The sequence below is a fragment of the Xenopus laevis genome, chromosome 4S, assembly GCF_017654675.1.
Source record: "Xenopus laevis strain J_2021 chromosome 4S, Xenopus_laevis_v10.1, whole genome shotgun sequence".
Lineage (NCBI taxonomy): Eukaryota > Metazoa > Chordata > Amphibia > Anura > Pipidae > Xenopus > Xenopus laevis.
Genome location: NC_054378.1, coordinates 64,978,923 through 64,995,236, shown reverse-complemented (window position 1 = coordinate 64,995,236; position 16,314 = coordinate 64,978,923). Strand labels below are relative to the sequence as shown.

At 37.3% G+C, this 16,314-nt stretch overlaps 1 protein-coding gene across 4 annotated transcripts in view; it reads left to right on the top strand.

Moving 5' to 3' along the window:
- The window catches only part of dnajc6.S (DnaJ heat shock protein family (Hsp40) member C6 S homeolog), a 46,365-nt gene that overhangs the window by 16,147 nt on the left and 13,904 nt on the right, over positions 1 to 16,314 (top strand). For all 4 annotated transcript variants that reach the window (XM_018260757.2, XM_041561362.1, XM_018260755.2 and 1 more), the window contains 6 exons: positions 8,241 to 8,391; positions 10,553 to 10,602; positions 12,430 to 12,578; positions 13,881 to 14,003; positions 15,115 to 15,248; positions 15,589 to 15,783. In XM_018260757.2, coding sequence (XP_018116246.1) covers positions 8,241 to 8,391; positions 10,553 to 10,602; positions 12,430 to 12,578; positions 13,881 to 14,003; positions 15,115 to 15,248; positions 15,589 to 15,783 — 802 coding nt within the window. The remainder of the gene's footprint in view (positions 1 to 8,240; positions 8,392 to 10,552; positions 10,603 to 12,429; positions 12,579 to 13,880; positions 14,004 to 15,114; positions 15,249 to 15,588; positions 15,784 to 16,314) is intronic.

The window sequence follows — 16,314 nt, the reverse complement described above, 5'->3', positions numbered from 1 at the left end:
CATCCATCATTGTGATATTCCTCAGTTACTCTAACTGAGCCTGTTGAGTGCGTTACTTTTTTAAGCCTGCTGTGTGTGGTACTTTTTTGTTACGATATATATATATATATATATATATATATATATATATATATATATATATATATATATATATATTGAATCCAACAGTTATGATGCACCAATCAATTAGATTAGATTAGATTACAATGTGTATCGGGTGCTGATCCATATAGCGGTGAGTAATTCCGCTTTCAATAAATATATAGTATCCAACCAGATCGCAACACCTTGATAAAACGTAGCATTTATTATTGCTATTAAAACATTCCAATGTGCACTTCCATTTTCAGCATAATGTCAACTTATCTGTACAAAGTCCAGCATTTTTAGGTCCAGCGATATCGCCACATATTCAAGCACCCACGCGACGTTTCGGGAAATCCTCCTTCCCTTTCTCAAGCGTTTACAGCGTGCAGTGGCGTCTAGGACTCCATTGTTGCGTCCGATGCTTCTCTATGCGAGTCGGAAGTAGGCGTATCCCGTCACTGTGATGACGCGTCTTCATATTGGAGACGGATCTGCACATAAGCGGACACACCTCCACCCCTTGGTTGCTATATAGATTCCTTAGCTACGAAATATTTGGAAAACATTTGTAAATGTACATTTCATATTATATGGAGCTTGTTACATCCTATTTAGACAAATATACAAAGCCAGCATTTCGATATTACAATTAACCATGGACCTTTCACAGAAATAAATGTAAGTCAAAATCACGATTTAATCCCTGTGGGATCAAGGTCCCCAACCTATCTATCCACTTCACTTCTGCTCTTTTTAATATAAGGGTTCGATCTCCACCTCTTTTGGGTGGTGTAATATGTTGGATGGCCCTATATTTTAAATCATCAGATGAATGACCATGATCTAAACAATGTCTTGATACAGGCAGTGATCGATTCCCTGTATTTATGGTTGATCTATGTTGGGAAAACCTATCTCTCACTTTTTGTGTGGTTTCCCCAACATAGATCAAATTGCATGGACAAACTAACATGTACACCACATAGTTGGTGTCACATGTATTATATCCCTTAATTTTGAATTTTTTATTTGTATCTGGATGCTCAAATTCTGAACCTGTGAGGACAAATCGACATTGTGCACAACCTTTACATCTATACATACCCTCTTTTTTGGGGCCCCAAAACATCATTCTATTCGGAGGCTTACGGATGTCTGCATTGACTAACCTATTGCCAATAGTAGTTCCTCGTCGATATGACATCATAGGATTTTGTTGAAATTCTGGAATGGTGGGATATGCTTCCCTGAGTAAATGCCAATGTTTATCCAATATATTTTTGAAATTTGGACTTGCTGCACTGTATTGAGACACATAAACCAATCTGTTCCTGTTACCCCTATTATCTGAATGCCTAGGGCGTTTATTTAAACATCCATCTTTCGCTTGCTTTTTATTCTTTTGTATCAACATATCTGGATATCCCCTATCTCTAAGTTTTTTACTCATATTTTCCAAATCTTGTTCCAATACTATTGGATTATTTGTTATCCTACTAACTCTAGTGAATTGGCTAGTCGGAATAGATTTTCTAATCGATGGAGGGTGGAAGCTATCATAAGCTAATAACTGATTGCGATCTGTCGGTTTAGTATAGATTTGAGTATCAAAACCCGTCTGTGTGTGTATAACCAACACATCCAAAAAGGTCACTGACTGGAGATCGGCTGTCATCGTAAATTTGATATCATTGTGAGCTCCATTAATTGCTATATATATATATATATATATATATATATATAAACATATATATAAACACTCTCAGATGAGATATAAGCTCCACATATAGACACACACAACAAGTGTTAATTGAAGCAATATTCATTATCAAAAATAATATCACAAATTTATGTCACCTATGTGACAGAAGCTAGAAGATGCAGAAATGGAAACAAAAAGCAAATGTAAAAAGACTGCAGTTTAACATGTATTTGTGCAGAAAGTGATAATAAAACCTTTGGTTATTACAATGACATGCCAGTATGACTTTACAGATAGTGGCACATAGAATGCTTTGTTGCCAATAGGAAATTGTTTATAGGTCCTTTGTTGTTTGCAGAGAGCATAGCTTTTACATTGATGAATATGGGAATCTCTATCTAAAGCTCTCCAATCATGTAATTGCATGGAAATAAAAGAGGAAGCATTTTTGCACAATTAGTGAGGTTTTGTCAGAGTGATTGCTATGTCCAAAGCTCGCTTTGGGTGCATCATCCTCCACGGGGAGCCTGATTTCCTGCTGACAACAAAGTGCTCTGTTTGACCCTGTTTCCTAAAGATAATCTATTTTGCCACCCTGCTGTGTTACATACCTGTGTTGGACTTCTGCTGCAGCAGTGACCTCAGGCTTAGGGAAGCATCAACCTCTTAGGTTGGCACTATTTACACATAACATACGATTTCTCATCTGCCCCATGCTCAGCTTTACTGCTGCTTTCAACATTGGCTGAAGAGATGTTGGGAAACAGAAATAAGTAATGGAAGGCCAGGAGGAGGCAAAGTGTTAGTTTAACACATGAAATTAGTGTGAACAGGTTTTTAAATGTGATACAGACACTTCCCTGTAAAAAGCTGCAGTATTACTTGAACTGAACAATGCTTAGGATAATATTTGTTAGAATAAGTTTGCAGTATTTGTGCACACACTACTGTGTTCAATTCCTTTAATTTTACATCTATATAAAATTAAAAAAGAAAGATGAATGTATTGCTTAATGGACAAACACTGCTAGAAGGGCGGCCATACCTCCCAAGGACATATATTGTATAAAGGACAGAGACTGTTGGAAAGATGCATGTACTTCTGGGATTGGGCAAATAACTATTCGCTGATCATGTGTTTTAAAATGTTGAATAAGAATACATAATGCTGTTGGTGGCAGGACATACATGTTACTAGTGGAGCTAAGTGCAGAAGAGACAAACATACTACTGTAGGGAGATAGTGCTTGGGGTACATGAATACTGCCTGAGGGACAAACAAAGCTGCGGGACAGAAATACTGATAGAGAGATATATTTTGGGACAGACATGCAGCAGGATGGACAGAGTAGGTATTGAATTAGCAAGCCCACATGAAGCACTGCTATGCTTTACATCAATATGTTTTAACAGAGGTGTTTTTTTTTTTGTTTATAGCCCATGTTTATAGAGGGAAAGATTTAGATTGTAAACCTTTTAAGAACGCTGTTTAGGAATTTTCTTTCTAATATTTATAAAACTGGCCTGTTTTCCATACATGGGACTTATTCTCTCTTTCATTGTACCATTCAGTTGATAGACTAAGGTTTTCTATATCAGTGTGTACACTGAATGCAAAGGATATTTTCATTTTCCCACTGTGTCTTTTTAAACAAAACTTTCTTCATTTTGACCAGTTCTCTACTATGTCACTTGTGGTTGAGTCATAACATGGTTGGTTTACACTATCAGTAGAAATTGGTTGGGCAAATCCTTTCCTAGGACTATATTGACTTTCGATCAGTCATAAAAGCCTAGTCCATTCTTTGTGTGTGACTGTTTATATTTTGCAGAGTTACAAATCCCTTGAATATTGTCCTGTTTTTATTATTGTCATAATCATTTTGTTATATTTGAATGGGTTGTTCACCTTCCAAACACTTATTTTTATTCAGTTGTTTTCAGACTCTTTATTTCTATTTTTTAATTTTTAGGGTTTTTCTAAAATTGAAGTTAATGTTCCCGTCTCTTTGTTTCAGTCTGGCAACTCAGTAATCAAGGTTCTGATTACTACATTACTACATTAGCTAATGCATTCCTCAGCAGCGTCTGTAGAATATTAGCAACTATTGTATCAATTCTAACAGCTTTCTTTAATGAAATTCAGGGATTCTGCTCAGCAGGGCCACAAATAACAAGTGTATCAAATAAATGTATCAATTCAGAATAGTTTATGGATTTAGTGACCCCCACCTCCCAGAGCTGCTTTAGAAAGACAAAAGATAAGGTGAAAAAATAAAAAAAATTTAAACTTCAATATTAGAAAAATGGTCGCAAATTAAAAGTAATTCAAAATAGGCCATTTGTGGATAGCTCTCTGAAACACCTGAACTAAAAAAAAAGTTTTGGAAGGTGAACAACCCCTTTGACAATAGTCAGTGTATACTTCATACTTTTGTTTTGTGCTTAAGTAAAGGGTATAGTTGGAGTGAATGTATACTTAATTTATATTAGACATGCTAATTTAATTATAAAAATTGGTCAGTATAAGAGTAAGACTGACTTTTTAATGAATGTATTCAATACAATTTAAAATCTAGTGTAATTATTTTGGTAGTGAAATGCCCCCCAGGTATATTCCTTTTCTTTGTACAGATTCTGTATCAATTAGAGTGAAATCTTTTGCAACAGTGTAACCGCGGTTTGACCTTAACAGAAGGGCTTCTTTGTGCTGCTGGGCAATTTGCATTTTTTCTAGAAGAAAGGCAGATTTGTCTTCTCAAGTTTCCTTTATTTCTAAACATTGATTGATACTTCAGGCGTAGGTTATACGGCTTGCCAGCCATCCATATAACAGTGTATGGAAATTTGTGCTTCACAAAACAACTTTAATTTGCTATACCAAATGTCAAAAAAGATTAAGTCTTGTTCAACTGTGCATGAGAAAATAATATATCTGGTAAACCTGTAGTAGTTTCTGAAACTTCTTCAGCTTTCTATTTAAATGTGTTAATACTGACCGCTGATGAATGGCAGATCTGTGCAGAGATGTGATATGGGTCTAATGGACTAGAACTTAACTGTATTTAAATTTGAAATTGTGCACTGTAACCATAATTAGAATCAGAAGTAGAGGCAGACAGGCTGTCACAGAATGCATGTGAAGATCTAAGCCCTTGCTCCAGAAGGAGCTTCTATACTGTAGCCTTCAGCAACTGATAATGAATACTTTGGCTGCCTGTAAAATGAGTAGCTGGTAGCCACTTGCAAGTTCAACTGGGTTCATGCAAAAAAGGAAAGGTTATGAGCATGTCCATGGGTGCATCTGTGAATTGTTTGTGAGTATGTGCTACATAGGTTTTTCTTCTCTTTATATTAACTTCACTCATGTTTTCCTCTAAGGTAGTCCTGCATGGGTCCAGTTGGGCAGACCTGTGCCAGACCCAGACCTGTAACCTGATCTCCACCCACAGCCCAATATGTCCCCCTACCCAGACCTGCTACCAAACCTGGCCAGCAAATAGATAACTTCCAAACTGGGGCAGTGAAACTGAACATGACATCACCATAAACCGGAAGCGATTGTGATAAGACTTGTAAGGGGGAATAATTGCTGTATCCCCAGGGGAAGGTGGAAGGGATCTGCCCTGCACCTTAGTTGGGTACCAAGGCAGGTTACACGCAGACTGCCTGCCAGGCCCAAAACCCAGCCACTTTGCAGATATTCCATGGGTATGCAACCCGAAAAGGACTACTCTAAAGCAATTAAAGGCCAATGGTTGTTGCTAAAAGTGTAATACCTGCCCTCAGTAGAATGCCTCCTAGTAAAACTCATTGGCATAATCTGAAATGCATTGTATACTTGTTATAGTTGCTCTCATAACCAAGGGAAAATTAGCACCACTTATATTGATAAAATGCTTAGGACTTTTTTTACTTGTATATATTCAGTGTATGCACTGTCAAGTATACTAGAGCAAAATACTTTATAAAGGCAATGTGTAGACAGTAATCCCCTCAGATTACCATTACCAACACTAACACAGGAAGAACAAGGTGCCAGGAGTTGTAACAATAACAGACTCTTTATTCCTTCCAAGAGAACAAGGTTTTTAACACACTCCAGCCAGCAATGCTTCACAATGTTCACACACTTCTTTACAGTCAGTCATTCACCATAAAATTCACACTTAAGATGGTCATACATGGGCAGATTTAGTCAGTACTCTGTGACGATCGAAGGATTCATCCATCAATGGTAAACGATGTATGAGAAGACTTTGCTCGTATTTTTGTCGCATTGGCTGCAAGATCAACAATCAATTCAGATATATTAACCGATGGCTGTCTGTCCCATTGTTTACTTTTGCAAAAGGCATGTGCAATGAAAGAGACATTCCCCATAGATATAAAAACACATAAGTGAAGTGTTTCACTGGGGTGCCATTCTGTTGAGGTTTGTGGAGAATACTTTAGTAGAGTCAAGCAGTATGGCAGACACATATATATATACAGTCAGCATACATCATAAATAATTGTTCTGCCATCAAGGGGCATCTCTAAAAGGAAAACGATAAAATAATAAGATATTAGATGAACAGCTAACCATTTGTCAATGAATCGGTCGTGCTGATTTACCTAAAGAACACTGTGTAATGGGTTTTGGAATGGAAAGTTTGTGTTGACCTCCTGAAATACAATAAATATGGCTGCAGAATAGGGAATATGCTCTAGGCCAGGGATTCACAACCTTTTGAAGCCTTGAGCAACATTCAGAAGTAAAAGGAGTTGGGGAGCAACACTGGCATGAAAAATGTTCTTGGGCTGCCAAATAAAGGCTGTGATTGGCCATTTAGTAGCCCCTATGAGGATTGTCAACCTACACTGAGGCTCTGTTTGGCAGTACTCCTGGTTTTTATACAACCAAAACTTGCCTCCAAGCCTGGAATTCAAAAATAAGCTCCTGCTTTGAGGACACTGGAAGCAACATCCAAGGGGTTGGAGAGCAACATGTTGCTCATGAGCTACTGGTTGGGGACCACTGCTCTAGGCTAACCATGAATGTGGTTTACATTCAGAGCATAGATTCTATAGAGCCAAAAAGACAGATCTTGCAGAAAATAGATACTACATTAAACTCTCTGTGTTGCCAGATAAGCGCAATGTGCTTTAGAAGTGGTTGTTATTTGAACCGTGCTGAACCTGCTGGAGCCAAGCAGCATATTAACTATATTGAAATCTCCTGAGAAATCTCTGCACAGCAGGTGGTATGTTCAACATAGCAATCAATGCCTGTTGGTCGGGTATGTCTGTACATCTTCTTCACGCAATTTCTTGTTCTCTTGTAAATACTTTAAAAACAAAGAATGTCTTCCTTATCCCCATTTAATTTTCTGCTTTCTATTTTGCAATCTGAATTTTAAGATTAACCTTTTAACCTTTTTGCATTTGTTTTATTGTCTGTTGATACATAATGCCATCCATATTTCTTTCCATTACAATAAACAACGTGACCTTTTTTTCTATTGTGACTAATTACTTTTTTTTATTGCATGCACTTGTAAGCACAGTGTTTGAATGTAATGGGTACTGGCAAAGGTAAACCATTTTTTACCAGAGCATCTAAAGGGGAAGATGAGAATATTATAGATGAAACAAAAGGAAAACGTTCTTAAATGTAATCAGCAAATAACTGCATTACATTTGTCTAGCTGCAGCATAGACAGGCTGAAAGGAAGAGGAGCTGTGTCACCTTCTTACATGGGCATCAGGAGGCTAAATTTTCTGTTTGGACAGATCAACTGCCTTCTTACAGGAGCTGACATGTATGCTCCGACAGTCAGGCAATTTAATCAAAATTACCCATGCTGTCTGACCAAGTCTTGTAACCTAGGTTTAAAGTATGTCTCCTTCCTGCCAACAGTAGACATGCAGTGAATGTGCAGATTTGCTGGGCTGTTGAGCTGATATGGACATGCAGTGATGGCCATTTTGGGGAGCAGTCCTATAAGATTGCAGTCAGTGTTCCCAGATCAGCAGGTCTCATTCATATCTTTTAGTTTACCATAAAGCATGATCACATGATTTAGAAAATGGATGCTCCTATGCAAGCAAAAAAGTGTAGAGTAGAGTACACCTCCCCCCCAACTACATTGCTATACACTATATTATGCTTTGTTAACAGACAAAATTAATCATCATCCCTTATTTATATAGCACCAAAATTTTTGCAAGCGTTAAATTCGAAAAAATCATACAATACTTTTTTTTTACAATTATATCATATCTTTTCCCACACCAGTTTTTTTTTAGTAAATTTATTGATTAATATGGTCAAAATGTGCCCAAGAATTTGGTTGAAGTGGTTTTAAGAACACAGTGAGAATTTTTTGCACTTTAGTAAATAACCCCCTAAACGTTGAATTCTGGAAATGTAGTACAACATGGTCTTATAATATATTCTTTATTCTAGATGTATCATCTCCAGATCTGGAATCCAACTATGGGGGTGGGCTCTTGGACATTGTTAAAGGAGGAGCAGGTCGTCTTTTTAGCAACTTGAAGGATAACCTTAAGGACACACTGAAGGACACTTCTTCCAAAGTAATGCAATCGGTTGCAAGGTAACACACTTCTATTTGAATAAAGATACATTATTTAAGTAAAGATACATTCATTTTTGATAAAGTACTATGCCATTACATGGAGACTGGAGCGGAACTAAAACCATTTCAATTTCTACGGATGTTGTTTTATAAATTTGTGGATATGATGGCTCAGCCTTTTACATGCTTTACTAGAGCATCTCAGTTGCTGATTTTATTGTTTTAGTTCAATCTATTTGAAACCCTGTCATGTCTTGGGATTTGAGGTAAAAGGGGTTTGTATTGGAAATACAAAAAAAAAAAAAACCTACTGCATGGGTCAAACTTCACAGTAAATGTGAAAGTGAGAAAAGTAACATAATAGCTGCTTAGATTCATTACTATTCCCTAAAAGTGAAAGTTAATATTCACTGTACCATAACCCAATAGATTAATGATACTGTGAGGAGGTTAAAGGAGAACTAAACCCTAAAAATTAATATGGCTAAACATGCCATATTTGATATACTGAACTTATTGCACCAGCCTAAAGTGGGCTCTGAGCAGCTAAGCTTAGGGGTTGTTGCATATTATCAAGAAAAAAATGAGGTTGGCCTGTAATATAAGCTGATGCTATAAGGCTGATTATGAAATTCTGATGCTAATTGCACTGGTTTCTGTGTTGCCATATAGTAATTATCTGTATTCATTACTAATCAGTCTTACATTAAAACATTTATATTCTATGTGTACTGTATATTGTGAGTGAGTCCCTAAGCTCAGTAAGTGACCACAGCACAGAGCACTTGCAGTGAATCGGCAGAAAAGAAGATGGGGAGCTACTGGGGCATCTTCAGTGGCACAGATCTTTACTGCTAAATGCCTGTGGTTGCCTTGGGCTGGTAGAGAAGCCCAAAACATAATGTAGCATATTTCTAGCCTACTTGATTAGTTAAGCTTTATTTCTCCTTTAAATCAATGAGACAAAACAATCAAATATGTTTGTCTAGTTACATAGTTAAATTGGGTTGAAAAGACCATGTCCATCAGGTTCAAACCCCTCCAAATGAAACCCAGCATCCATACATATACACACTGACCCCTCCATACACTCATATAACTTATATATACTCATACACTAACTATAGATTTTAGTATCACAATAGCCTTGAATATTATGCTTATATACAAGCCAATCTTAAAGGCATTAACAGAATCAGCCATCACAACAACATCCAGGCCTCACTGTCCTCACTGTTCATTCCTCTCCATTAGTTCTACTCACTAGTGAGTGGCAGAGGTACAAGTCATTTTTCATTACAAGACATTTTTCATCTTTTGCCAGAACATATAGTAATAGCAAATGTTACATTATAGAATATTGCATTCACATTTGCATTTCTTAATACAGTATTCAAGTTATTTTATGTATTGTCTAAAGTGTTTGGTGGTCTTAGAAAACTGCCTACTAACTTGGAGTTCACTGTAATAGTGCATTATTTCATTTGTTGACTTTTTCCGATATTTAGGCAGTGGGGGCATAATTCTGTGCATTTTACAACAGTATAAATCTAACTTGTGGTTCTTGAAGCCCAATCCATAAAAGCAGAGGCTTATGACTGCCTGGGGCAGCTTGTTTATTTTGCAACCATACATTATCCACCCATGCTTTGCCAGTTTGTTGATTTGTTGGTTAGATCACACTCACACAGCTTTATGGCCACTGGTCTTACCCATTCAACTTTACCCTGTATATAACAAAATGATTACAATAACAACACTTGGAGCCCAGGATGGAGTTTAAAGCTTTATTAACTACATCAAAATAAACAACATGTAACTGTAGCATAACATCAAACCAACAAGAATCCTTGCTACTAACGTACCAAAACCATCACGGATTCCAAAACCCAAGGGTGGGAGGGCAGGATGTTGCTCCCACCTTGATAATTACTGCAGCCCACACTGCTTCTACCTGCCTGGTAAGCTCTTCCCTTTCTTCTACTAACAAAGTTTTAACCCCTTACTTCCTCTGGCCTGCCTAACCAGGGCAAAGCTTTCCTCCCTCCACTAGCCTCATCCGGGAAGCCTATTATGGCTCTTATTATATGCATCAGAAATCATAGTAAATACCTGAGTTCACGACGACATTGATGTACTCATTTCATTTTTTATTAAATCAATTATTTTGTTTCTGCAGTTACACAAAAGGAGAGCTGGACATTTCATATATTACCTCAAGAATTATTGGTAAGCATCAGGAGTGTGAAATGTATATTTCTTTAATAATAGCATCCTTAAAGGGGTTGTTCACCTTCAAAACACTGTTGTTTTCAGATTGCTCTCCATAAAGAAAGACTTTTCTAAATTGCTTTCCATCTTTTATTTTTTACCATTTTCCCAAAATTGAAATTGAAAGTTTCTAATGATTCAGTCTGGCAGCTCAGTGATCCAGGAGTATTCTGAACTGTTACGATTTACTACATTCAATTTATATAATTAATTGATACATTTCTCAGCAGTATCTGTGGAATATTAGCAACTATTGTATCAGTTCTAACAGCTGCCTTTAATGAATCTCAGGGATTCTGCTCAACAGGGACAAAGATAAGAAATGTATCAATTAAATTCATCAATTTAGAACAGGGACCCCCCCCCCCAGCTGCTTTAGAAAAACAGTCACAAATAGAAATATAAAGTTATTGGAAAAAGTCTTTATTTCTGGTGAACTGTATGAAAATAAACTGAACTGAAAAAAGTCCCAGTACAGCCTCAAGAGAATTGGCTAAGCCTGGAGGAAGACATTTGTAGCTTAGTGCAGCCTAGTCAATCCCCTAGAGGTAGGACCAGGATTTGCAGTTTGAGGGAAACTGTCTGCTGCTGTGAATAACCGTTCCTGTTTCTGGGTTATATGTGTCAAAGCTAGCCCCAGAGGGCACATGAGACAGTAGAATAGGGGGGGCATCCTGAAAAAACGGAGTGTCAAATGCACCTCCCCTATTCATTAAACACTGTCTCTTATTGTGTACAATGTGCCTGGTGTGTTAATACCCACAGCCATTCACTGTTTATTATGTGATTGTGGTCACTGTCTCTCTATCTATCTATCTATCTATCTATCTATCTATCTATCTATCTATCTATCTATCTATCTATCTATCTATGATGCTTCCAGGATTCATCCTGTAGCCCCAAGTTGGTGTTGAACTACCCCTCTCAATATCCTTAGATAGGCAAAGACATTAAATGGGTGTCTTCTGGGAATAATAGAAGTTTAAAAGGGGATATTGAAGATATTACACGTCTGGTCCTTGCAATTGTTTTTACTGTTCTATTATTCAGTAGGAATAATCACTTCACGTTACCATCTTGCCACTAGTAAGAGGAAAAGAAATGTCTTTGGACTCTATGGAGTAGAACCAAACTTTTCAGAATACTGTAGCTTCAGACCTTCTTGAAATGCTGCCATACAAAATATTTGTACTGCACACAGGGCAGCTCCTGCCATGAGGCAAGGTGAGAATCTTGCCTCAGGCAGCATGGAGGGGCCAGTTACCAGGGGCGGCAAAAAGCCACCTCTGGTAACTTTAAGAGACAAATTTCTGGTTTTTAAAATGGAAAATCGGCTCTGCTAGTGTAGCAAGCGCAATATCGCTCGCTGCACTAGCGATGCGCCCCCCTCAACCTGCTCCAACGGAGAAGTTAGAAGCGCGGAATGTTCTCAGGTGGCAGTAGCCTCAGAGTGCACATGTATGTAGTAGGTTATTGGACCATTCTTATTAAGGGATGAAGGATGTAAAAATCTTGCATCACTCTACAGAAGTTCCCATAATGGTTCAGTGATTATTGGATGGTACCTGGTGACACCATGGAACTGCATCTTTCTGGTATCAAAGGAATCTTGAATGTTTATCGCTATGTATGGGGTAATTGTCCCTTTTTACTATGGGAACATCATTAAAATCAAAAAAATTGTCAGGTTGTATGCGTGTTATTTTAATTAAAATGTAATGCTTTTAGCTGATGTTTGACCTGCACATTTCAGTAACTAGCTTTTTTCTATATGATTGGTTTTAGTGATGTCATTCCCAGCAGAAGGAGTGGAATTGGGTTTCAGAAACCATATTGAAGACGTGCGTTCATTTCTAGATTCAAAGCATCTGGAGCATTACACCGTGTTCAATTTGTCACAGAAATCTTACCGTAGTGCCAAGTTTCACAACAGGGTATGTTTTTGGGACTCGACATAAAAAGAGGAAACTGCTAAACATCATTGCATTCCTCAAATGCCAGACTTTGTACAATTATTGTACTGCTAACAATTGTGTCCTGTTACTTCCAATACTGTAGTACACAAACTGCTGGCTATAGTACAATGATCTTCAGCCTGTTACTCTCCAAGTGTGACAATATCCAGCAACTTTTGGCTGTCCCTGGGAGATTGGGTAGTTCAGCAATGACCGGAGACTGTGAAAGATCATTGATCTACAACAGTAGATCATCTGACATTATAATGAATTGCTTTACATAGCCACCAAGTGTACTTAGTACAAATTCTGAATAGTTGCAAGGACTACCTCCTACTGAGTTGTTAAAATATATTACACTACTAGTAGCACTACTTTAGTACAAGTGGCGCTTCTCTTCTCTAAAAATTACACTGACCCAGGGTATTGATCTATTGAGCGGTGTACCGCCATTTTATTTCTTGTCCAAGGAATCCTATGCAGTTGCCCTTGGCAGCTCACATGCATGGTGGAGTAAAACTGGAACCGTGCACTGTCCAGGGCAGCCGCTAGGGATCTTTGGATGAGTGACAAAATGGCAATGCAGTGCTCAATAAAATAGTACATAACCTGGGCCAATGTTTTTGTCAGCGAAGAAGAGGTTTCCCAATACAGCTTCTAAAAACAATGTCAGCACTATATAAGACCACATATTGGTGGTTTATACATGGAGTTTAGCGAAGAAGAGCACCAGCTCTGGATCTGAGGTTAGTGATTATAATCACTGTGGGGTAACTAACAAATTGCCATCCCCCCCAGTGATTAAACCTTTCCATATACTTTAATTTGGTCTTTATTTGGAAAACATGTTCACATGTTGTCAAAATACAACACAAATTCAAGTAACTAAAGCTGGACCCCATCTGAGATTTAGTTATTGTTTATTTTTGTGCACCTTATTTAACGTTGTTCTGTCTCCTCTTTCTAAGAAAAAAGTTTGAAGTTAAAAATGAATTATTTTTACCACCGGCTAAAGGTTTATTTTTGTTCAATAGGTATTAGTCACAGAGTTGGTAAAATGCTGGAGAGGATTTAAGGTGCTAAAGTTCAACAGTGCAGCTACTGTACCTGCAACTTATTAGAGTTGACCTTTCATTTTCTAACTTGTAAGAGACTGATTAAAGCTAACTGGTTGCTTTTGGTAACTGCACTTGTACCATTTGGCACCTACTGTATGTTTGGAAATGAGGCCTTTTGTACAAGTGGCATATATAATTATCTCTGTTTATGTATCCCACTTAGGTCTCTGAATGCAGCTGGCCTGTAAAACAAGCTCCAAGTTTGCATAATTTATTTGCAGTTTGTAAGAACATGCACAATTGGTTACAGCAGAACCCCAAAAATGTCTGTGTCATACACTGCATGGTAAGTCAAGTCTTATATTTATTCTATTAAGAATTTTTTCCACTGTGTACCTGTAATTGTAAAAGGATACATCTACTATTCTGTTGCAGTTGCAAAGTTGACCACTTATTAACACTGTAATTCATTTTGGGTGATATTGTATTTTGCTTTAATTGCACCAAAGGGGAATTACTTTTTACAGTGAAAAAAAAGTTAAGGAGCATTCCTACTTCGATTTGCAATTACAGCAGTGGTGTGACTCCTACATGTATGGTCATGTGAATACATTGCAATTGAAGAAAAAAGGGGCCAAACACACACCAATAATGCAATGCAGTGTTATCAATTTATTGTGACATATCAGAGAACACAACAATAAAACACAAACACAGCATTGCAATATTGGTTTGTGCTGGAACCCCTTTTTCTACAGTCAAATTTATTTTCCCATGCAACTATAGTTTCATATTGAATCCTATATGTTCTAAATTAATGTATGTATAATACGGTCTAACTGAAAGACTGACCTTCTGTAAGACTGAGTTATGATAAGTTCTATGCTAAACTTCTTCTGTAAAATGAATGAGTGGAGCTACAGCACGTCTAGATTCAGCATCTGTGGATGCCCTTTCCAAACACCAAGAGAAGACAGTGACAGATGTAATTTTAAGCTTGGAGAGACTGATATGATAAAATCCCCACCCTCGGGGTGCCATTTCAGATCCCCTTGTTAAATTTTTTATTCTTAAAATCCTTAAAATACTATACTATAGTAGTACAAAAAACAAGTTGTAGAGTGATAGGTTTGGAATATAGGGGTTGATGCTTGACAGTTTACTTAGACAGATCTAAAAATTACTGTTACATATGCATAAAATATCTACACATACAGTACAAGAAAAATATTATTTCCAAATTTCCAATGCTGTGGCAGATTGCAGAACTTAATTCAGAAATAGTTTTTATTTTTCAACCACCATCTGTGCATAAGCAGAACGTGTTTCATACCTTGCTATAGGATGTTCTTATATGTGAATAGAAGTAACCCCATGAGTACCCTGAGGCATTTGTTGAATGTAAGTGTATTGTGCTAAATATAATCATTTGGGTTTTCTTTTCCATTCCTACACAGGATGGCCGTGCAGCCTCAGCAGTCTTGGTCAGTGCTATGTTTTGTTTCTGCCATCTCTTCTCGAACCCCATCTCAGCAATTCAGTTATTAAATGCTAAACGGCCAGGTATAGGACTATGGCCATCACACAGCAGGTTGGGATCATTTATTTGTGATCATTGTATATTTACTGTAATGCTGTAAACGTAAACAAGTATTGGTTATTATATGGCTATTGTATAGCTCTAATGCTACTGCTAAAATGTAGCTTATTGAAAACTCCACAACTACACTATGGGCTAAAGGGCGTGACTTATGGCCTCAGGATCCCCTGATGTTATTTACTATACACCAATCAAAATGATGAAAGAATATGTGGAAGTGGCTGCTTTGTGTATTTTGCAACAATATATATGAGAATGTTGCAGCATAACCCTGGCATATTGGAAAATGTGGAGTTAACTGTGAAATAAAATGACCCTTCTACTTTTGCAGGTATATAGGCTATATTTGTGAACTGGTATCTGACAAGCCTCCACAGCTCCACTGCAAACCAATTGTTATCAAATCTGCCACCATCAGCCCTGTACCATTTTTCAACAAGCAGAGGAACGGCTGCCGGCCATTCTGTGAAATTCTGATAGGAGAAACTAGGATTTTTAGCACAATGCAGGACTATGAAAGGATGAAGTAAGTCATTGGTTACTGGCATTTTTCTTTTACTTGTTCATTGTTGCCACAGATATGCAGATGAAGAACACCACACTAGCACTTGTATTAGAATTTATCAGCTTCAAGCGGCTACATATATATTTTTACATGTTTAGTGTAATGTTTTAGAGTTCACACATTAATTAGATTATAGGGCATCAAGCACAAGATTTGATGTACTTTCCATTGGTTGGATCATAGAGCGAATATATACAGGCAGTGATTTCTTTTAGATTTAAATGGTATAGTGAGAATTCATATTCCCTTTTTGCACAGTTACAACTTATTTATATTTGGTCATAATAAAGTCAGATAATAATTGCCAATGTGCATGAGGCTTAAACGGGTGGTTTAACTTTTAGCTTGAGAAAAGGTCATATGGCCTGAAACGTCGCTGTACCCAGATTGTTGCCAAATGTGCTTAATAAAGGCTTTTTATTCTTAAACATAAACCGGCGCTGTGCTTCAAGTCTTTTGCTAACTTTTAGGGGCAGATTTATCAAAGGTCGA